Genomic DNA, 24,285 nt, shown 5'->3' with positions numbered 1-24,285 from the left:
ATCTCGCTAAAATAATAAAAATTTAATTTAATCCTTTAAAATTATAAATATATAAATTATTAAATAATAAAATTATATTTTTTAAGTAAAAATAATTTAATTCCGTCTCCAACAAAAAATTCTCACTTCACTCAAATGTAAATTCAAATATCAGTTAACCTAAAAAAAAGTGCTAATTTGATACAAATGTACAAGTTGAGGACAATATACATTAACTAATATTTTTATTTTAGTCTGTAATTGTCAGTTTGTGTTTTACGTATAACATTAGTCTGCTGAGCACAAAACAACAAAAAACATCAACGTGGGATTTGCATCTTGCACTTCTCCCACTGAACTGCTCTCTTTCCAATAAAAAACTCCCCAAATATACCATAAGCTTATCATATTACTAATCATTAAAGATATTCCAACGAAAACCAGAAAAAAAAATGTCTTGGAAATTCTCTGTCTCTCACTCTCTCCCGCTCTTCTTACTCCTCTTCCTTTATTCCTTTCCTTTAATCTCAACTCAACACAATGATGATCCAACATTTAGAACCATGCATGATTTCTCTGGGTACCCAGTTGATAAATCATCATACACTTTTACACCATCAAATTCAAGCTCACTTTCAGTTGATATTCAAGCTCTGCAAAAACAGGTAGTTTTAATTCCCCCCCCCCTTTAAGTCTTTTGAAATATGGGTTTTTGTGTTTGGGGGTTTAATGTTGTAAAATGGGAAATTTTTTTGTGCTTTAGATTGATGAGCTATCAACTTTCTCGGATACACCGGCCCCATCAGTAACTAGGATTCTCTACACTGAGAATGATGTATTGGCTCGCAGGTAATTCGTGTATTCTTGTTTGTATATTTCGCCGTTTCGCAAACATGGTTAAGTACTTTTATATAATTTTCGGTAAATTAATTTGTATTGTGTAGATTTTGAAACATTAGAGTTGTATTCGGGTTATTTTTTTTATGTCTTATTGCTTAATCGTGTCGGGTCTAATATTGCGGATTTAGTTTTTCGTCTAATTAAAGGACTCAACTTTTATTTATTTATTTTGTTGATACTGCTTCTAAATGATTTTAGGATCAATTGTAAATTTCAGGAAATGAAAAATGGAAACCTAGTTGTTTAGTTTAGTGTAGTTGAATTGAGTTGAGTTGAGTTCTATGTACAACTATATTTCTACGCGGAAGTGAGTTTCATCCTAGACGCGGTTGCGGTCTCATTCACCATGGTTGATGTGGATGTAAATTTTGTAGTGTTTCAGTGAATATGGTATTGTCATGGACGATACACAATGCGATGCAAAGATTATACGTTCCGGTGTTTCTACCGCATTTACATTACATAATGACCGCATTTTAGAACTGTGCATCCGTTCAGGTTCAATAATGTTTTCTTTGCAACATTTAACTACAGGTACGTCAAAAATTTAATGGGACTCGCTGGGCTTTCTGTTACAGAGGATGTTGTCGGAAACATTTTTGGTCGGTGGTAGGTTCTTTTTTGATTGTTGATTGTCCCATCTTACTAAGATTCTTCTTGTTACTATTGATTTCAACTGAGAATTTTAATGCCACCTCGAATGAGTGATTGATGTTTGATTATTTCCAAAACGGGATTGCATCAGTATTATTGTAAGAAGCTATGTTGGACTTCATTTTTCTTGAAGTATTTGTATCCTATTCTTGTGTCCTATGCATTTAGGGACATGTTTATGAGTTTGAGTAACTGATACTCACACCAAGTACATGAAAAAACTGATACTTACACCCAAGTCTGAGTAACATAGCTTTTAAGTTACATATGTTGTTATATCTGGCATTTATTTGTTTGTTTGAATTCTCTCTGCTGATTAACTATTATGGTTAGAATGTCAAATGTGCTTTATCTTGATTAATCCAGTTACAGTTCGTTGATGCTTTTGCACCAACCTCATGTTAATTATTGATGGAGTGGATATGAATTTTAAAAATAACTGGTTGTTTTCATGTGTATCTGAGAGCTTCGCAATTGATTTTAGTTTACTCTTGGTTTCTTCACGCCAATGCAATGTCACTGTTCTAATATCCGCTCTTCATCTTGTTCTCACTATTTCTGATTTGCATTTGGTCTTCAAGCTTACATTAATATTGAGACCTTCATTTCTTGGATGATGTGTTCATTGCTTTTGTTTTGGTTCTTGGAATGCTTTTTACAATGCAGGGATGGCTATGAACCAGAGCTTACTGCAGTGGCAACAGGTTCTCACATTGATGCTATTCCGTACTCCGGGAAGTATGATGGTGTCGTCGGTGTTTTAGGTGCAATAGAAGCCATTAATGCGCTAAAGCGGTTTGTGATTTGTCACAATGTTAAACCTATAAAATCCTTAAACCCTAATCTAATGTTGCTTTTTAAAGTATTTGATTCATTTTCTAGCAAAACAAAATAATCTTCATTCTGATAACCGTATATCTTTTCGATTAAGATCTTTGTTTGCCTAGGTTAATGCATTGTGGCTAAAACTTTTGTCCATGATAAACGGATTATTGCAGGTCCGGGTTCAAACCAAAACGGTCATTGGAGATAATTTTATTCACTTCAGAAGAGCCAACGCGCTTTGGGATCGGCTGTTTGGGAAGGTTAGCATGACTGAGTAACAGACTTTTCTTTTTTGCAGATTTAACTTGTTTATTACACTTCAAACTATGTTTATCTGAATTTTTATTTTTCTGGAAGTACCCATGTCAGACCCCTGTATTGAAACTTTCATTATGAGTATAGGAATGAGCCTCCAAGGACACTCCAAATACATTAAAAAAGCTTAAAAAATTTAAGCATACTTGTATCGGACACTCACATTCGCATCCGAGTAAAGTAGAACTTCATCACATGTATCATAGCTAGGGGTAACTTCTTGACTTAGGTTTGAAGTCTCTGATATGTTTCGTCAACATGCAGCCGCTTATTGGCTGGCGGTGAAGCACTTGCTGAAGCTTTAAAGACGACAGTTGATGGTCAAAACATATCGTTCTTAGAAGCTGCAAGATCTGCTGGTTATGCTAGAGATGAAGATGATTTATCCAGTGTGTTTCTGAAGAATGACAGTTACTCAGCTTTTGTTGAGTTGCATATAGAACAAGCGCCGATTCTCGAAGAAGAAGGTATCTTGCTTTTGAATGTTACAGTTTTCTCTTTCTTACAATGTGTTGGGATCAGCTTATCTGTATGATTCTTTATTTCAGGTATATCTATTGGCGTAGTTACTAACATTGCTGCCCCTGCAAGCATAAAAGTAGATTTTGAAGGCAATGGTGGTCATGCAGGTGGCGTCTTGATGCCAGACAGGTTAATATTACCGATAGTGACTATTTTTTTTTCTTTGAAATACTAGTGCCTACACGTATATGGAGTGAGTACAGGAATATGACCCTTCAACAACCTTCCAAAAACATGAAAAAACTTGGGAAAAAAAGCTGAACATCCTAGTCCAACATAAGAGTGACATTCTTATAACACTCGTGTTTCATTGATGCTGATTGTAAAAAGCATATTTCATATATATATATATATATATTTATATCCAAAGGTCGGAGTAGTTTGGTTAAATTAGATTCAGGTTCTGTTAGATCATCCTCCTTATACTTTTTTCTAGAATGCTTATTAAGTAAAAAGATCCATAACCTGTGTGTATACTATTGAGTGCAGAAACGATGCTGGACTGGCAGCTGCCGAGTTAATGTTAGCTATTGAGAAACATGTAACGGAATCCGGATCACTTGATACTGTTGGTACAGTAGGTAAATCTGAAGGAAAGATTTTCATGTTTTCGTTAAAAGAGTTCTTCTGCACTAAACAAAGCTCCCTTAATTTCATCTGAATAGATTTCTTTCCAACTAATATAAATTTATTATTTTTGTTTTCTAGGGATTTTGGAGCTTTACCCGGGAGCAATCAATAGCATCCCTAGTAAAGCTCACCTTCAAATTGGTAAGTATCATGCTATATTAATCGGACTTGGTTGTGCCTAACACGGGTATGTTCAGATCTTTTTTTTATATTTGGAAGGTCTTTGGAGGGTCTATCCCAGTTCTCATATTCATATATGCGTTGGACATTGGTGTTGAAGATGGTTATTTCAGGAAAAATGAAGAATTGGAGCAACATGGTATCATGTTAGCAAGTATTCTTCCAAGAGAACATAAGTTTACTATGAGAATCTTTAGTTGTCTCACATGCTTAATCCAAGTCAAAAAAAGCCTACTTCAACAAAGATAGAACCTGTTTTGCTCCAACTTTATTTTTCTTGAAGTACCTACGTCTGATACTGGTCTTTGATGCACATTTGGATCTAGATGTGATATATGACCCTCCAAATACATGGAAAAGCTTCTAAAATTTTGAATATACTTGTGTCAGACACATACTCGTATCTAACACTCACACAAATCCTAGTAACAGAAGATAGAACCATTCTTAAATTTGCCTGACCTCACTCTTGGATAATCTGGGCTGTATATCTGGATTACTATCTGATAATCAGATATGTTTTCGTTTCTTATTACTTTTTTTTTTTTTTGGTAGATGTACGAGATATCGAGGAAAGCTTTAGGAATGCTGTTATTAATAAAATCCATAAAGCTGCAAAATCAATTGCCAAAAAGCGCAAGGTCACCTTATCAGAATTCAAGATCATAAATCAGGACCCACCAGCTCATTCTAACGGATCATTAATCAAAGCAGTGGTAGATGCCTCGGATGAGCTGAACCTAACGTATAAGTATATGATCAGCAGAGCTTACCATGACTCGCTGTTTATGGCAAGGTAAGGGAATGGTATTTAGAAACTAAATCTTTTGCAAGCTCCAAAACTATATGTTTAGCATAGAGCTGAAGTTCCGGTACCAAATATTTTGAAGAATTATATGAGCGTATAAACTATGCAGTTTTGATGTCTTTTAGATTGTAAATTTTAGGAGAATAAATGGAGCGTGGACACTCAATCCTGAAATGTTGAATTGTTTCAAAGCTAGGCTTACTGAATTTTGCTAGACTATTCTATCTTTAGATGGCTCTGGGGGACGTTCTCTTGGAAAAGTGCTGGGATTCTCATTATGGGTATAATCGAGCCGAGCCGAGTCGAGCTCAAACTCGACTAAATATTCAAAGCTTGAAGCTCGGTTAGAGCTCAATCAAGTTTCACTCTTGAAGCTCAGTTAGGTTCAGCTCTATTATGGCGGTTTACCTAGTAAACGAATGATCTCAGTTTCCATGCTTGGCTTCAAGCTCAATTATTTGTGCTCAAGCTTGAATTGATATTCTTTGATACTAATTAAAAGAAAATTGGGCGATTAGAGTTGCCAGCTATTCAAGTAAAAATTAGGATACTAGAATTTGGCTTGCTTAATAGCTTAAGCTTGACTCACTAATGATCGAGCCAAATTCAAGTTTTTTATTTTTTATTTTTCTGGTCGAGCTCAAGTAGCTTGCAAGCATAGATATCTCATTTACACCCCTAATTTTCTCCATCCAACCCATCCTGATAAACTAGGAACATGCATGGATGTCTGGATAGAGAAGAAAAGCTCCCAATTCAGATTTCGGATCCTTTTCCCAAATATTAACTTTCACTGTAAGGGAAAGGAATTGTCGAGGGAATTAGTCATAATATGCACAATTTTACTGTAAATACGCAATTAAACATGCCAATGTAGTCTCAATTTCACAATCATCAGCATTGTCATCATGATTAAATACTATAATTAGATGCTGATATTCAGATTTCAAATTCATCCAGGATATCTCCAATGGGCATGATATTTATTCCATGTTACAAAGGTAAGATCTGCGTTCTCTTACACCTAAGAACCAATGTAATTTTTTCTACCAATCCTTTTAAATCAACTAAATTATTGTGATTAGAGTATCACATATCTATGTTATTTGGACTTGGATGCGAGTGTCGGATATGATCAAGTGTTCTTTAATGTATTTGGAGGGGTTTTAGCTATGTTGCTTCGACTATTCATTTTACTCAAAGTATCTATGTTTAACTCATATTGGTGATAAAAACTTTCAAGGATCCTCCAAATACATTAGAAAACTTTAAATGAATATACATGTGTCAAACACAAATCCATATTCGAAACTCATAATTCAGTCCAATTAACATGTCTTTTTCATATCCACTTATCTATGTTCCGATCTTGTATTTCAATAAATGAAAAGTTAGAGCAAGATAGTCGCACAAAATGCTAAGTAGAACTAAAGCAGCAAAAGCATTTCATTTATCAACAACATATACCGCATCAGATTTCAGATTAGTACATAGCATATAAGTATAGTAACATGGTGTGCATAGATTGTTGAACTGCATTCGAGCTAATGAACATGAGAACAAACTTAAAGCAGATTAAATTGTATTGGTATTTGCAGGATATAGTCATAAGCCAGAAGAATATGCGTCACCTCAGGATATAGAAAATGGGGTGAAGGTATTAGCGCTAACCATGGCCAAGTTGTCTTTGCGTTGATGTGTTGTTGTATATTGTAGTTTTTATTAGGTTGGTTATTGCCACTCTTTGTCAATATTTTCAGTAATAACAACTTTGGCATTTATGAAAACTTTGTATCATGTTTGAGAATCCAATCTCAAAGATAATGGAACTCCTACAATTTGGCTTTCTTCTTTTTTCTTGGAGCAGTGGAAGATACTGTAAGATGCTTGAGGTGAAAGTTGAGATAATGATATGTTTAGTCCTTAACATTTATATTTCTTGTCAATTTGGTCTTTTTTTTTTTAGCTAAATTTAGCTCCCAACCTTTCAAAAATTATCCAATTTGAATTGTTGTTTTTAATTGAAATATAATAACTTGCATGTCAATTCATTTGTAGTTTATATTAACCTTTTTAATGAACTTTCTATATATATATATATATATATATATATATATATATATATTTGAATTTTTCTTATTTTATAATTTTAAAACTATTTGTTAACCTAAGACAAATCATGTCATATCAAACAATGTTTTAGTCAATATTTTTCAAACAATATATTTTTCAAACAAATACGATTTGACTTTTTTTCTAAAAAAGTTAATAATCAAATTTAGCTCAAAAAATAATTAAAATCAAATTGACAAAATATATAAATGTTCAAGGCTAAATTTATCAATATGCCTTAAATTTAAATAAAAATATTTTCTATAATACTAGTATGGTTGGCATTTGGTTAGTTTTTTTTTTTTTATCTTTTAACTAATTTATAGAGTAAAATGTAAAGGTTATAATATGTTTCAAGTTCCGAATCATTACATGGACCTGAATTTAACAAATTGACATTTTAAAATTAATATTAACATTTTAATCAAAACAAAGTATTTAAAATTACCAAATGGTTTATGTTTGACTATTGCTATATAATTTTAGGAAATAATAAATGGCCACATTCATTTTTTTTATGCAATATTGAGGGTGAGGGGTAAGAGGGACAATATTTAAACTCATGTTAAGTGGACATGTGATAAAAGTTTTAATCACTGTTTCATATAAATTAAGACAACATTCTATTGAAATGCCTTAAAGACCTTTCTATATATAGCACTATAGATATAATTCTTCGAATTAGCCTTGATCCAAATTTAAAAGTTTTCTATCCACGCCCCATTTGAAGAAGTTGGCATACAAGATTATGGAGTAGGTTCAAATTTTTTTTTTTTTGTAAAATTGAGTTGTTATTTGAATAGAATTTTAAGTATTATTAATTAATATTAGAGTTAATTATGTTAATTGTTTTGAATAATGTTACTTTGCATTGATTATATAAAGTAAAATTATATTGTATGTTGAATATATTAAAATTCTTTAATTATGATTTGAAAATTTTCTATTATAATATTTGAATTAATAAATTAATATATTTGAATTATATTTAATTATTTAAATAATAAATATCATTATACGTTAATTATTGAAATTAAAATATATTATTTAAAAATTGATTGAATATTAAAGGTGTAAAACTACATGTAATGCATGTGTCAATAGAACATACTATATATAAAAGCATGATTTTAGAAAAAAAATTGAATTGATGAGAATATTATTTATTTCCCATCTAATTACTAAATGTAATGATAATATTTAATTTAGAATTATTAGTTAAAAAGTTGAAATGAAAAGTTGTGATAAATTAAAATTATTAGAATACATTTCTAAGCATAAACTATAGAGAAAAAGATTGTGATAATTAAAATTTACTATTATTAGTTAAAAATTCACTTAAATAAAATTTGTGTTAATTTTATTTTAAAAAAAGTTATGTTAATTTTATTGATGTAAAATAAAATTTTTATTTAAATAAATTTCTAAGCAAATCATTAATTAATATTAGAATTAGTTATTATTTTACATCAATTATAGGTTGAATATGTAAAAACTATTTTAAATATTATTTAAAAAATTTCTATTATAATAAATTAATATATTTTAATTATACTCAATAAATTTAAATAAAATATATTATTTTACGCTAATAGATAAAATAGAGATTTTATTCATCTCTCACTGAAATAATATCTCGAGATTTACAACTATAATTTAATATATTTACTGTATATCCATTAACTAAAATATGTCTATAATTAACTAATTGACGAGCTTGAAAAATAGTTAAAGCCATACCCAATCGAAAAAGGATGTTATCCAACCGCATAAAATCCTAATTAAACAAAAAATGGGATACACAAAATCCGTCGCTATTTATCGCTGTCCGTACTTAGCTGTAACTCAGATTTCACGATTGTAGTAAAAAGTAACAAAAATCGAATATTCGAGTTGGATTAAATTGGTTAGATTTTTATATTGGACTTGAATTTGAAAAATAAAAAACTTGTTTGTATTTCTTCTTTCTTCCCCAAGAAACCACAAAATGTTGCCCGCTGGATCTTCGGTTAAGGCTGGGGGATCGAGCTCCACTACCTTGCCGATTCAACTTTAAAAAATCCTAAATTTGTTTGAATTTTCTGGCGATACTATGGATGAATCTTTCTTCGATCTAATGGAATTCTTGAAGAAACCTACGATAACTGAAACATTCGTCGACATTTTGTTATGTGCGGTGCCCATATGGTTAGCCGTGATGATCGGGCTCTTCATCGGTTGGGCTTGGCGTCCTAGGTGGACCAGCTTGGTTTTTCTAGGTCTCCGATCTAAGTTCCGGTTCGTCTGGACTGCTCCTCCTGGGTTCGGAGCTCGCCGACTCTGGCTCGCCTTTACTGCTCTTTCCGCTTTCTCTGTTTGCCGTACGGTTTTCTCCAACTTTATTAAAGGGAGAGCCAGGAAATCGACTGCTGAAACTTCCAATTCGGCCGTTCCTTTACAATCTCCGTCGCCTACTGTGAGGATTTCGCCTGAAGGAGCGGCTGGTACAGTTAGGTTAGTGTTATATATATATACTTACTTTTTAGGTTTTGTATTTGTGTAATTAAAACTTAACTTTTTTGCAATATTTTTTTTCTTAAGAAAAATAATGCTACTTGGTTCGTTTATTTTATTTTATATGATTTCTATTAAGGTAAAATATGAATTAGGCTTTCTAATTGAACTTTAAAAAATTGACCTAATTATGAAAATGGGGTTATGAGAAAATTGTTTATAGGTTAAACCGGAAGCTTTAATATATAGTCATGTCAACGCATTTTGGTCATTAATATGGAAGTTTAGTAATTAGCATCGATAGCGAGTTACGTAAGTGAAGAATTTGTATAGATCTTATGGTTAGGAATCAGGATTGTTGAAGAAATTGACTGGCTGTGCATCCGGTGATATTTTTCCTTCAGCTAATGTTATATACTAGTTAAAGGAATTTATTTTTCTCTTATACTCTAATAGTAGGACTGGTGATGTGTAATTTAAGTTAGTAATTTCAAAACCTAGCTAATCTATTGAATCTAGTATGGTTTAATGGTAATTTTTGGTACAAATTTTCTGAGAATTCTGTCTAATAAGCATCAATATTAAGTATGCAGTGTAACGTTTAGCATGGCTGAAAGATGGTTACATGAAATTCATCATAATTAAGGACTTCTAAGACTTAAGAGGGTTAGAAATTGGTGATCCATCTTATGTTAAATATTTTAGAATCACCTTTTTTTTTTAAGGTTCTCTGGCAGGTTAATGTCCCGCACCTGGTAAGGGGGAATGGGGTCTAGAATCCCTGCCTTGTGGAAAATCCACCTTCTAGGGGAGCTGTGTGTACCATCTGATCAAGCTCCAGGGTTATTTAAACATCATCCTTAGGATATAGGGAAGTGAGCAAACTGAGCTTGTAAGGAAATAGTTGGGAAAAATGCTTATATATGGTTCGACCTATACAAGATGAAACTAATCGTGGTATTGATGTGGCAAACCTGAAAATTATATAACAAATTTATTTAGTAGTCATAGTTAAGGTCAAAAGAATTTGGATGTTGGAAACATGTTTCATGACTTTGCTACAACAGTGTTGAATGTAGATATCTTAGTTATATGTGTTTAATGCCAAAAGATAATATTTTGATCTAGATAAACTTTTAATGCCAAAAGATTTATCTAATCAAGCTTTAAAGTTATGAGATGTCAGTTGTAGAGCTTGTTTGCTGAAAAGAAAATATCCTTACATGCTTTGGCTATATAACTAAAGAAAATTTCCCTCTTATGTGCTATTGCTAGTGCATGCATGTTTTGGTTGTAATGCTCTGGCTCTTTTTACTTGTTCAAGAATTTATTGAAAAATAATTTTTATTTTGCAGTAATTTCAATGTCACTGTTGGAAGCATATTATGTCCTGCTGTAATTAGTCTTGTTGTGTTACTATTGGTATGGTTAATGCTGTTTCTTGCATGAGCTTGCTCATGACTGATACCTTTACAGCCCCACCACTAAAGCTGAAGAAAGGCAACAGGATATTGTCACTGAGAATGATTTGGCTCACCTCTTACATTTACTCGAAGGCAAGGAAGGGGAGATGGAATGGCAAAATATGATGGAAAGGACTACCCCGAATATGTCATACCAAGCATGGCGTCATGAGCCTGAGGTAGGTTTCTGATTATTGATGCACTTCTAATATCATAAGAGTTGCCATGAAACTTGTAGGATCTGTCTTACTCTAATAAATAAAACTTGCCACATAACATTATAGTTTTAGGAATAAATTTTCTGATTTTTTGGTTCTCCTCTCTCTCCTATAAGATAGAATGAGAACTTGGGTGAAATTGGGAAATCCCACAGTTTACTTTCCTATGATCTTGAATGGCTTTGAGCATTCTGCCTGGTTTTGGATATCTTATGAACATCATATTTTCACAGTTGCTTTGATATCTTACTGAGTTACCATGGAACTTGTAGATTTGTCTAAAGGAAAAGCTTGCCACATAAAATGTTATAGTTTTGGGAAGAAATTTAGTAATGCTTTTTCATTCTCTCTCATTGAGAACTGGAGGGAATTTGGGATGTCCCTGCGGTTTTCTTTTCTGTGATCTTGAATGGTTTCCGGCTTTCTGCATTGCTTGTAGATCTTGTCGGCATCACATTTCTTTATTCATGTGGCATTTGATTTATTGCTGAACCTAAGCATTTTTATTTATCAAATTTTCAGAGGTTATTAGGTCAGAGGATGGAAAATGTCAAATGGCTTCACATGATACTTTACTATGTCTTTCTGTTTTGTTTTTTCTTAGATGGAATTCCATGTTTGATCATGCATTGCATGATACCTGATGGTCATATAGGCCACATGTATTACTTACCGTGATTTTGTATACAGAATGCCCCTGCAATTTATCGTAGTAGAACTGTCTTTGAGGATGCAACTCCAGAGTTGGTCAGAGATTTCTTCTGGGATGATGAGTTTCGACCAAAGTGGGACACTATGCTTTCATATGTTAAAGTTTTGGAGGAGTGCCCTCGTACAGGGACAATGATTGTTCACTGGATAAAAAAGGTAGGTGAAATGAATGGTTTGTATAATATTTTTTACTGATTTTTTTTTGGAGTAATAAGCTTTAAAGCATTTAAGACTTTGTATGGACTCACATATCTCGGCTTGTTTCATCTCTCTGGCAGTTCCCCTTTTTCTGCAGTGATCGTGAGTACATAATTGCTCGAAGAATATGGGAGGCTGGAAATGCTTACCATTGTGTGACAAAGGTACATGCTATAACTATGTTGCTCAAACTCTTCATTTTTGTTGCAGTACCGGTGTCCAACACACAGGGATGGGGATATGACCTCCAAAGTTCCTTCAAATACAGAAAAAGTTCAAAAATCTGACCATACCCATGTTGGACAGTGTAACACATCCACCACTCAGACAGATTCTGAGCAACATAGGGCTTAACATTTTAGTTTGATCTGTTAATTTTCAGTAAATCTATTCCTTTGGAGTTGCTATGAAGGGGTCTGGTGATATTAATTTATGAAGGAGCATTAAGGTGGGCTAGGGTGTGGATGAGGGACAGTGATGAGTGGTGTGTTAAGGTGATTGTCTGTGGCGGTGGTAAGCATGGCTAATAATTCTATATGACAATTAAGTATACTTAAATAAATGACTTCAACTAGTATTTATTAGGCGCTGCACTTGATCTTGATCATCAAGTAACTTATTTTTGCATAGAATTGACTCTGCATCTAATGATTCGGCTGCTGTACTCTCAACTTGTGTTGTTTCAATTGTTTTCTTCGACAAGTATCTGTGTTTTACACCCATGTCTAATAGATATAGGGTATATTCCTCCCATGACCTTCTAAATACATGAAAATTTTTGGAAAAATATGAACCTACTTATGCCAAACACATACTTTAAGATACTCATACCCGAGTCTGAGTAGCATAGCTTCTGAAGATGCTTGAATGACCCGTGTCTGTTGAGCCTGTTTTAATATCATGTGTGTGTATTATGGTTCGTGTAGAGGAAAGAAATAGATTATTATATGTAATCCAGTGTGGGTTTCTGCATGAGGGTGCTAAAACAAGCTATAAATTGTTTCAGGGAGTGCCATATCCTGATTTGCAAAAGCGTGACAAGCCAAGACGTGTGGAGCTTTACTTTTCGAGTTGGGTTATCAGGGCAGGTAAGTCCTTTCAGTCAACCTCTCGATTATTGCAGCAAAACTTTGGACACTGTTATCAACAGTCTCATTTTTATTATTCAATTCGTGATGCAGTGGAGTCCAGGAAAGGAGATGGACAGATGACTGCTTGTGGAGTAGCTCTTGTACATTATGAAGACATGGGGATCCCGAAAGATGTAGCAAAATTGGGCGTTCGTCATGGGATGTGGGGAACTGTAAAGAAATTGCATTCAGGCATGAGGGCATACCAGAATGCGAGGAAAACCGACAGTTCCTTGTCAAGATGTGCACAGATGGCAAGAATTACTACAAAAATTTCTCCTGATGAGAGCACAGGTTCTCTTCGTCCTGCTACCGTGGAAGATGAAAAGGATCGAACTATGGTTATGAGGAGGGAGCATGATAATGGGCTTGATTGGAAGTGGATAGCCATAGGTGCAACCGTAGCGCTGGCTTTTGGACTCCATTCGGGTATAATTGGAAAGGCATTGTTAGTGGGAGCAGGGAGGAGAATGGCCCGAGTGTGAGGTTTTTTTCTGGTGAGGAAATTCTAGATTTTAAAGAACCCACGACACGCTATTGAAATGAATTATTTGTTATGTACCATAATCATATAATGAAATGCCTTAGCCCACGGGCATGTTACTCCACCTTCATTCTCTTTTAACTTCTAAGCATGATTGGGCAGTATTACACCAAAATGTTACTCAAATATGATGCAATGTTTTCACTTTTATATAATAATAATTCACCTACAATACGAATATTCTATTCTTAAAACGAGAAATAAATTTACTACTTTAGTTTTTAATTATTGTATTTTTATTTATTGTTGAGTTTTTAAGTCATATGTAAATAAAATTTATAATTGTAATTAAAGTATTTATATCATATTAAAATTGATATATTGTAGGGTAAACCATAAAATAGTCATCCAACGTTGACGCTTACACCAAATCACTAACGGTGATATTATTTTATTGGTATAATAATAATTTTAGTCTTTTAATGTTTATAGATTTTATTAATTTAATTTTAAATCTAAAAAATTCAATAAATTTAACCATTAACTTGGTCTTGAATCTTAAAAATTAAAATTTTAAAAATATGAAGAATATTTAAAGCTTCATTTTCCGATAAAATGCATTAGATTTCATAAAAGAATACATACAAAATTATAAAATATCTATAAATAGATGAATATTTATTTTTCTTATTTGTTAACATGAAATTATTTATCAAAATAATAATTTTATAAATAAAAAAGTTTAAGGAGAAAAAAACCATGAAGAAGACTTGCATAGATCCAGCTTCTCTTTTTTCAACGTTAACAACCATCATGTTTATGCTGGGTTAAAATTACAGTTTGAGGTTGAAAAGAAGAAGAATTGATGTCTGAAGGTCGTTGCCTAGAACGAGTTTGTCGTGTTTGAAGTTGTACTTGAGGGCAAGCATGACAGGAATATATAGATGAGGATGAGATTTTGAATACCCAATATGTGGAAGGCCATATTGGTAGCTTTACAACCAAATCCTAGTTCGATAGCACGATGATAGAGGATGTGAAAATTATGGAGTTCAGAGTAAGAGTTATTAGTGTTGATAATTGTGGATAAAGGCGGTGCATAATATTTAAATAAAAAATTATGAAATATTAAATTTAACTTAAAAAGCATAAATCAAATTGAAAAAAAATATAAACGTATCCTCAAATTTAAGTAAAAGCATTTTAATGTTGCTGTGTTTTTGCTATTAAGTAGTCATAATTCAAAATTAGATACAATAGTGTGTTGCTTCAAGTGCAACTTTGTAAAAGAAAATGAAGAAATCACAAATAGGATGTGTGGCTAAACAAGTTTTTGGTTATCTAAAAATAATTAATGCTAACTTCGTTCTCCCTCCACCACTCTTTAGAATTATTGTTTTATATTTTTAAAATATTCTATTATTTTATCTTTCCAAAATACCTATTTAATGCATATGTTTACCTCTCCTGTACCTCAAAGTTATAAAAATCTCAAACTTATTTAAATTTTAAAGCTTGAAATTTGATCAAATTGAATTAAGTTTTACTTTTTAAAACTTAAATTTAATTTAAAATAAAAATTAAATTATTCTAGTATATTTGTTTAAGCTTATATATCTAAAAAAATCAAAATTCATGCTCAAATCCAAACTCATTATTTCTGTCAAGCTGTAAGTGTAAATTTGAAATGAGAATTTCAATATTAATTAAAAACATACATATTCAGAAGAAAAACTCAATAGACATGTGAGCTACGTGAATAAAGCATTTGGATGATGGATATCGTTTGGTATTGCTGATATTAGTAGGAACGTTTTTCTTTTGTAAATCGAAATAATAAATTTTAAATTTTATTTCAGCGTAAATTTTAATTAGTATCGATCGTATTAAAGCATACCATAAATTTCGTTCGAACTTGTAAAATGTAATGTATCGACTAGTATTAAAAAATTTTAAATGATTTTTAACCTAAATTTTAAGTATTTATATATACCAAAAAATATAAATATATTTTAAATTTAAATTTATTTATGTATTTTTATTTTTATTTTGAATTTGTTGAATTATGAATTGCTATATGAATAGAATGAAATAATCTTATTGTTTAATTTATGGAATAATTTTTTTGCTTGTTTAAAGATGGATTGTGTTTATGAAGCTTATAAAAGAATATTTTATATAGCTGATGAGTATTTTATTTTATATATTGTATCTGAAAATTTTAGGATGAAATTTGAACCCATGTTACCAATATTTGTTTTAATTTTTATGAGTATTTTATATTCCACACTTATTTAATTTCATTATTTTGATATTCGTAATACTTTTTATATACATATATCAAATGTTTTACAAAAATAGAGATAAATCCAAAACGGACCAATAACAGTGGAAAATGATATGTTATCAGTACAATACGGACTATCTTGATTTGGATACCCATTTCATAACCAATCATTTATTGTTTTAGAAAACACCTGCACCTGTAACAATGAGATAAATTGTTGCTACAAATAGTCCTAGTTTCAACCAAGTTCAACTTGAGCTTAAGCGACAATGATTCATGTTGATCTCCAATAAGTTATGAGCAAAAATATCTGGTTTACACTATTAATCCTTCTTTCTCTAAATCTCTTACAGATCCCAAAAGTTTCATTTCCTCACTGATCAAACATAAGGTGAAGTATATTCTTTCAGAATCAAAATGCAAAGCATCTGCAGTGACAAATTCATGAACAACAGATCCCAATTCAATCCAACTAGAAGCTCTATTTTTCCTGACTTCTTTCTTCCTAATAATTTCTCTAATCCTAGAAACGCCATCCCACCTTTTGGAATCAGCATAAATGTTGGATAAGAGAATATAGTTGCCCGAATTATTCGGCTCAATCTTAAACAACTCATCCGCAGCAATTTCAGCTAACTTGACGTTGCAATGGACCCGGCAAGCAGCAAGCAAAGCTCCCCAAACGACTGCGCTAGGTGAAATCGGCATGTTTCTTATAAGGTTATATGCCTCTTCAAGGCACCCGGCTCGACCAAGTAGATCAATCATACATGCATAGTGTTTTTCGGAGGGCTGAATTCCGTGTTCTTCCTGCATTTGTTTGAAGTATTTCCTGCCCTCAATAACAAGTCCACCATGGTTACAAGCTGTCAAAACTCCAAGAAATGCGACTCCGTCTGGTTTTATGTTTGTCCTTTGCATCTCCTCTAACAAAGAAATGGCGTCTTGAGCCATGCCATGATTTGCAAAGGCGGTGATCATCACACTACAACAAAGCAAATCTTTATGATAAGCCATCTTAAAAACTTGTGAAGCCTTGGCAATATTTCCGCATTTTGCATACATGTCGATTAAACTAGTGACAATTCGTAAACTCGAAAAAAGTGGTGGTCCAGAGAAGTCACTAATAATCGATTCAGCTGCATCTAGAATTCCTAACTGCGAGCAAGCTGAAATGATTCCGAGCACAAATGTTTCATCTGGTTCAATACCTTGGTTTTTGTATTGTTTATACAATTCCAAAGCATTGCAAGGTTGCGCGTTCCGAGCATATCCTCCTATCATGGTGGACCACGAGATCAGATTCTTCTCAGGCATTTGATCAAACAACCATCTACCATTACTAACATCTCCTGCCTTGACATATCCGTCTACCATAATGGTCCATGATGCAAAGTTTTTACTGGGCATTTTGTCGAAAAATTCTTTCGCAACTTCCATCTTCCCCGCTTTACAAAACCCGGAAATCATCAAATTCCAAGTCCCGGCATCTCGAACCGGCATTGCTTCAAAAACAGACTGGGCAGAATGAACATCACCAACATCCATATATCCAGAAACCATGACATTCCATGAAGCTAAATCTTTGGTAGTCATTCTATCAAAAAGCAATTTAGCCTCTTCTTTCTCCCCAGCTTTGAAATATCCTTGAATCATGCTCGTCCAAGAAATCACATTTCTTTCAAGCATTTCGTCGAATAACTTCCGGGCAAGATTCACTCTACCATTATTTCCATACCCCGAAATCATCGAATTCCAAGAAACCAAATCTTTTTCCTCCATTTCATCGAATACCCTTGTTGCCAAATCAACTTCCCCACATCTCATGAACAAATCAATCACCGCATTTTGCATTATCAAATCGAAACAGAACCCACATTTTAACCCCAACCCATAAACCGCTTCCCCATCTTTAACCCTCACCAACCTGGCTAAACTCTTGAGAACCGATGCCAAGGTAAACTTCAAAGGCAAAACAGAGTCTTCCCGCATCTTTGAAAACAAAGACAAAGCTTCCAGGTAGTTCCGATTCTCAACATACCCATGAATCAAAGCAGTCCAAAGAAACGCATTTGGTTGAGGAATTTGATCGAACAACTTGTGAGCATATTGGATAGAACCAAATCGGGCATAGAGCCTGAGGAGCTTGTTTAGAACAAGGTGGGATAAGGCAAAAGAGCCATGGACCAAGAGACGGGCGTGAACAAATTTTAAGGCTTTGAGAGATTGAGCTTTGTTGAGGAGGCGTGACAGAGAGGGATTCATTTCATGGCTCCAAGACTATCAGGCATGACTCAGACGTTCATGTGATTTATAAAGTAAGGATAAATTATTCGGGTTTAGTCATCATGTTGAACTGAACGTAAGCCATAGAGCGAGTGTATGACTTAATTTAGAAGTTTAATTAAATATTAAACAAATTTAAAAGGAAACTCAGATAAATTCAACTCAAATTTAAATATAAATAATCAAGTTACTAATTAAATGAGAATGATTTTCGAATTTTAAAACTAAATTCAATCTAACTCAGGTAAACTTCTAACTTCAATTTTCAAGTTAGGGTGGCAAAATCAATTTACTCCAATTTTCATCATCAACAAATTATAAAAAGTTGTCATTCAAAATTAATAGTATCAATAAAGATTTTATATATATTTTCTTGATACATTTTAAAGGAATATGTGTCACCTTGTTCAATAAAATATTTGTCTTAAATTCTTATTTAATAATCTAGGAAGGAACTTTATTTTATATAAAAAATATATTCTATAAAATAAAATATTAAAATTTTAGTTCGATGAAAATATATCATCCATTTTCACCAATATATATCATTCATTCTCTTTTATAAAATTACCATAATTAAAATAAAAAGCAAAATATAAATGTGGAGATAACCTTATAATATTATTATTCTAATCAATTATGCTAAATTTAAATACGATCTTATTATTCGTGTTTTCATATCGAATTTGAGTATTTCACATAGCATAAACATGTTAAATTATTATATAATTTCATATACTTTTATTTTATTTTTCTTTTACTTTTAAGGCGCATGTTGTATAAAATTTGACTCATTAAATATATTGTTTTATATGCCATTTTATTTTAATTTTCTTTATATATTATTCGAGTGCAAAAGCTCAAATTAAATCAAGGCTCTTTTGGCCATTTCCAATGTATACATATAAATCTATAAAAAATTTAAAATAAGACAATGAATTAATTACCACAGGAAAAAAATTCTTAGAATTGGGGGAAAATTACAAAATAGTACAAAAACAGTTCTTAAATTTCAATTGGAGGCAGCAGCTGGCCCCTCCTTATAAATCTGTCTCCATCACCGATGGGTTAACCATTGACCCTATATTATACCAAAAGCGGAGTTCACTTCATGCCTGCAATAACAAACCATAATTTCCCAAAAGAAAAATCAAGAAATCTATCATAGAATATAGCCAATACGATGTTCCAATTTCCACTGATAGGCTGATTCAAATTCAAAGACATTAAATATATAAATAAGCTAATTTTTAATAGTAAAAATATATATTTGGCTTATGGTACAATGAGATTATTGATTCAAATCTCATCACTAACAAAAAAAAAATGTTAAAAAGACTATGTTGCTCCCACTCTATTTTTCTTCAAGACACACAAGGGATATGACCTCCAAAGGCCCTCCATCCAATACATCAGAAAATTTGGAAAATACGAAAATACCCTTTTAGACACATACTCATATCCAACACTCACACCCCAACTCAAAGTAATACAGATAGTTTCACCAGTAAAGATATGGTTTCTCTCCAATTTTCTCAACAATTAATATAACTAATTGAGGGAGAGAATTGAAATTTGTTCATTTTATCTCAAGGGCTCAGATAGGGTAAAAAATTATTTCAGCTCAGAAGAGCTCAATGGAAAACATATATACAGACTACATCAGCAAATTCTCTGTCAGCTATATTCGTCGGGCTAGGGCAAGAGTATTATACGTTGCTATATATGTCTGGCACAGGTATGTTCAATTTTTTCCAAGATTTTCATGTACTCGAAAGGTCCTTAGAAGATATTATCCCAAATACACATCAGCATAGTTCAACCAGACATGGAATAGTAAAAGTAACAATGATAAGGAAAACTGCAACTGAACCAGCTTTAACCATTAAGACCATCTGCATTACTATGAAACTGTGGCTTTTGGATATCGGTAGTTGAAGAATCATGGCAAGGAAAAAGAAAAACCAACGCAAGTCACAAACAATAAACAAACCTGTTGTTTTCTCTTTTTTGGTCTCCTCTTTCTGTGTGGTTTGCGAGCATCAGAATTGGAACTTAAGTTACTATTGTTTCCAGTCTTTGAATTTGAGGATTCCCCCGCCTTAAAGGAAGAACTACTGCTTTTTGAAGTGTGGCTAGATGTGGACATTTCAGTTCTTCGTATTGATGAATTTCGGCTAGATGAAGATCCAAACCTTGATTTTGCACGTACAAAGTTTGAAAAAGAATTACTTGATGGCCTCGGAGGCGGCATTAAATCTCTTGCAGATACCTGTTTCTGTTATAAGTTGCAGCATGCAAGAGAAAAACGGAACGCAAATATGTTAAAACAGTTAAAAATAAATTATTTTCTTAAAATCACAACAATTCTATTCGATTCTGAACCTGATTCCTTTCATCGCTAGACATGCCGGACGCCGCTATGCCAGAAGCACACTCCCTGCACAGAAATAGCAAAATATGTTTAACTGCACTTTTCCTTGCAACAAAAGAGGTAGAATAAAGATTCCCAACTCTAACCAACTACAAAGCTAAGTTACTCCAACCCTTTAATTTGCAAAATTTTTTGAAGTACTCATGTCTAACACACTTTCGGATACGAGTCCATTTAACCCTCCAAGGACCCTCCAAATACACAAAAAAACACTTGGAAAATACACAATATATACATAACCATATCAGACACACCCGAGTCTTAAGTAACATAGCTACAAAAAACTTGCAGTGAAAGACTGAAGTTAAATACAAACAGAACCTATTGCTTCTACTAACCAGAGTAAAGGTCCACAGTGACCATGAGTAAACGTTCATGTAAAACGAAGTTCTAATGGCAGTTATATAAGTCATATCAGTACTAATAATACAAAGGAGCAAAAATACCATCAACTAAGACTTTCCATCTATGAAGCATAAACACTTTGTCAAGGTCGTCTCCAAGTCCGTGCTTCCCTTCCCATCAAGATAAGAAGCAAAGTTCAATGAAGCAGTTCAACTCGTAGATGCAATACGTACCTTGTACTTTCTGTCCATTCATCATCTGCATCAGCTTCCTCACTCGAGCTTCCAGTCAAAAAGAAATCATCATCACTCAAATCCAACAGCCCGTCATCCTCACTCCCTGTCCCTGTTAAGGGAAGTCCAAATGGAAGACATCATTCTTTTGAGTATGACAATAGAAGTCAATAAGAACAACATAAGCAGGTAAAACAACACCCGATACAAAAACACATGATACATCCATGACTTAATACATAGTTTTGAGCTACAAACACGCTCAAAAAGATTCAACAAAGTCCTGTTACTATGCAGAATTCAATTAGAAGAGTTTTCTTCGCCATATGTGAGTTCCAGCTCAATCAAGAACGAGAATGCCTTTATTCTAAAAAAGCTAACTACATCATACCATGCAATCAAGTAAAATAAATCACTTCATATAATATTATATTGCTATGGTGAAGAAAGACTGTACCTTCCAAATCTTTTCCGCTTGCAGCAGCAGCAACTAAGTTGGCTTTTATCTGCTTCCGCAATCTATTTCTCTTATCAATTAGGTCCGAACCATCACCTCCCGTAAATAAGGATACATATTTCTCAGTCTTGGGGAAAAACTGTATTTCAAAATAAAATACTAAATTTTAGCCTCTCATAATTTAGCACATATGCTGAATTCAAGTTGCAATAGTAAGTTAAATAACAAACACCCTATTTACCCCAACACAAGATGATCATAATCCGATACCCATGTTTGAATTTGTATGAAACATAGATGCTGGACACTGATACTCAAGCAAAAAACAAAGAGTTCAAGAAACATAGTACACTCCTCTCATCTAATTTTCATCGACAAGAATGCAAATTCAAAGAGAACTAAATACGCTACAAGCTTTACCCTAACATATTCAAGATCCTCTTTTAATTTAGACAGCTGTTCAGCAATCTCCATGTCTTGTGCCTGACCTGGCGAAATCCGTTGCTGCTTCTCCAACCGCCTTATTCGCCTTTCAATCTTTCTTCTTTCTTCAATAACAATTCAAGTAAATTATGAATGGATATCCATTCCAAATGTGAACAAATCATGACAACAACTAAGAACAGATAATGGTAACTATTTGATTGTACCAAAAAACTTAATCTTCCGATCACGCAAGAATAGCTTTCGTTCCACAGCAAGTCGAGTATGTATTTCTTGTTGTTTCTTAAGACCTTCTAATTTCGTCTCTTGAGCTTCTCTAACTTCAGGAGGAAGATCCTTAAATAGACGCAAAGCAGAGAAATTCATCGCACAGCTTAAAAACCCTTAAATGAAAATTAAAATTTTTATTAAAAAAAATTGAGATGAAGAATGAAGAATAAAGAATACCTTTCGTAGCATGCGTTCAATGGAGCGTATCTGGTTCTTAAGAGAAACGGCTTTAGGCTTTAGTTTCTTGTCTAGGCCAGGTCCTTTTGATCGCCTCCCTACGCGCTTGCCCTCCCCCACGCGCCGCTTACCGTAGCCACCATGTGACATTTTTTTTTTGTTACTTTCGCTAAAGAGATGACGACTGACGACCTTGAGGTTTCCCGTTGTTTGTTTTTAACCATAGGGTAAACTGGTGTAACAATAATATGGCGTAGCATATTACTAATATTAAGTTCAAATTGTAGAGTGAATTTATTTATTTTTCTTTTATTTCTGAGTATACTGGATTTTGTTGTAGAAATAGTGTGGAGTGGTATTAGTACGTATGTGAATTGCCAAAGAATGATTCTTGGAATATTATCTCATTGCCCTTTGATTTTGCGTAATAATGAAAATAAAGTAGAAAAATAAAAAGAGAGAAGACGATGAAGACAATTAAATAAAAAGAAGAGAAAGGAGAAAAAATTTATAGAGATTAGTTGTATAATTTAACTTAAAATTTCATCTAACATAATAATATTAACATACCATATCATATTGTCGTCATATTATTAACGACTCATCAAAATTTACGTAATTATTAATTATATAGTAATTCTTTATAATAAAATATAATTTTAAACAAATGTATTGTCTTTAATTTATAATCTTGTTATAATGTTTTGTTATACATCAGTAGCCACCGACCTGAGCCGTAGAAAGGATCTGGATTTTCGACCTATAACCCGAATAAATCCCACTCAAACACTAATTGTAAGGAGAATCATAAGAGGATAGCAAGGCGGGTTTACAAATATAGCTCGCAAGGAGAGCTCACAGACACGCCTCACAAAAGGAGTTCATGAGCACGGGTTGCAAATCGAGCTCGTAGGAATCCAGGGAAGGCCACGGTGTAACAGGTTGCTTTCGTTGAAATCGGAACAGTGATTTCGGGTCCACAAATCCAGGTCAAAAAGAAAATTTATTTTATTGCATGGTCTGCATTATGATAGGAAAAACGTATGAAAATTTCAATAGGAAAATTTCACCGATTTCATATTTAATTATAGAAAGGATTAAATTGCATAAAATACGAAAGTTGAGTTCTGGTAGCTATAAGTAGTAAATAGCTATGGAATTTAAAACTTGAGGTCCTTATATGATAATTAGACCATTAAATGGAGTTAGTAGATATTTATGATGAATCATCCATTGGAAAATTAGAAAAAGAAAATGACTAAATTGGAAATAGAAATAATTAAAGATGATAATAAACTAATATCATCTATTTTATCTTCATCCCCAAATTAAAAATACATGGAAACCCTAGCTAAGAGAAAGTGAGCTCAAGCAACTTGTTTTGGTTCAATTAGGTATGAATTCTTGTCCCGTTTTTAGTAATTTTTATATTTCCGAGATCGTAGTAACCTAATCTACCTATTTTGGGGATTAATTTGTAAAGTTATCAAAGTATTAAAAGTTTTCCATGGATGAGTATGCTGAAATTTTGAAATTTATGGTAGAAAATAAAAGGTTTTTGATAGATAAACAACTTTTATAAAGTAAATTTTGATGAAATTGTGATTTAGGGACTAAATTGTAAAGAAGTAATATTCATGGAAAATTTTTGAATTTTATGAATTACATGGGCTGTAAATGTTATATGAAAATTTTGGCTAGGCTTGGAATAAGGATTAAATTGCATGAAT

The 24,285-nt window shown here is 32.8% G+C and overlaps 4 protein-coding genes across 4 annotated transcripts; 2 read left to right on the top strand and 2 right to left on the bottom strand.

The window, feature by feature from the left end:
• The first annotated feature begins 274 nt into the window (after positions 1-274).
• On the top strand, positions 275-6,759 carry LOC108457237 (ureidoglycolate hydrolase). The gene is made up of 12 exons (XM_017756191.2): positions 275-644; positions 743-828; positions 1,414-1,488; positions 2,200-2,328; positions 2,532-2,618; positions 2,938-3,140; positions 3,222-3,324; positions 3,685-3,776; positions 3,904-3,966; positions 4,561-4,801; positions 5,774-5,814; positions 6,412-6,759. Exons 1-12 carry the CDS (start codon positions 432-434, stop codon positions 6,507-6,509), a joined length of 1,431 nt encoding a protein of 476 aa, XP_017611680.1. The 5' UTR covers positions 275-431; the 3' UTR covers positions 6,510-6,759.
• A 1,925-nt stretch (positions 6,760-8,684) lies between these two features.
• On the top strand, positions 8,685-13,746 carry LOC108457132 (uncharacterized). Its single transcript, XM_017755994.2, has 6 exons — positions 8,685-9,418; positions 10,895-11,060; positions 11,790-11,966; positions 12,089-12,172; positions 13,015-13,096; positions 13,190-13,746. The coding sequence occupies exons 1-6, from the start codon at positions 9,018-9,020 to the stop codon at positions 13,621-13,623; spliced, it is 1,344 nt and encodes a 447-aa protein (XP_017611483.1). The 5' UTR covers positions 8,685-9,017; the 3' UTR covers positions 13,624-13,746.
• A 2,318-nt stretch (positions 13,747-16,064) lies between these two features.
• Positions 16,065-18,345, bottom strand: LOC108454715 (pentatricopeptide repeat-containing protein At4g02750-like). The gene has a single exon (XM_017753263.2). The coding sequence runs from the start codon at positions 18,172-18,174 to the stop codon at positions 16,225-16,227; it is 1,950 nt and encodes a 649-aa protein (XP_017608752.1). The 5' UTR covers positions 18,175-18,345; the 3' UTR covers positions 16,065-16,224.
• Positions 18,346-19,060: 715 nt separating this feature from the next.
• On the bottom strand, positions 19,061-22,897 carry LOC108454653 (rRNA-processing protein EFG1-like). The gene is made up of 8 exons (XM_017753182.2): positions 22,556-22,897; positions 22,315-22,444; positions 22,085-22,212; positions 21,665-21,803; positions 21,208-21,319; positions 20,581-20,635; positions 20,189-20,473; positions 19,061-19,310 (listed from the first exon to the last, which is right to left on the bottom strand). The coding sequence occupies exons 1-8, from the start codon at positions 22,703-22,705 to the stop codon at positions 19,305-19,307; spliced, it is 1,005 nt and encodes a 334-aa protein (XP_017608671.1). The 5' UTR covers positions 22,706-22,897; the 3' UTR covers positions 19,061-19,304.
• Positions 22,898-24,285: the final 1,388 nt, after the last annotated feature.

This window comes from Gossypium arboreum, chromosome 9 (assembly GCF_025698485.1).
Source record: "Gossypium arboreum isolate Shixiya-1 chromosome 9, ASM2569848v2, whole genome shotgun sequence".
Lineage (NCBI taxonomy): Eukaryota > Viridiplantae > Streptophyta > Magnoliopsida > Malvales > Malvaceae > Gossypium > Gossypium arboreum.
The sequence above is the reverse complement of the archived record's forward strand: the minus strand, read 5'-3'. Positions and strand labels throughout refer to the sequence as shown.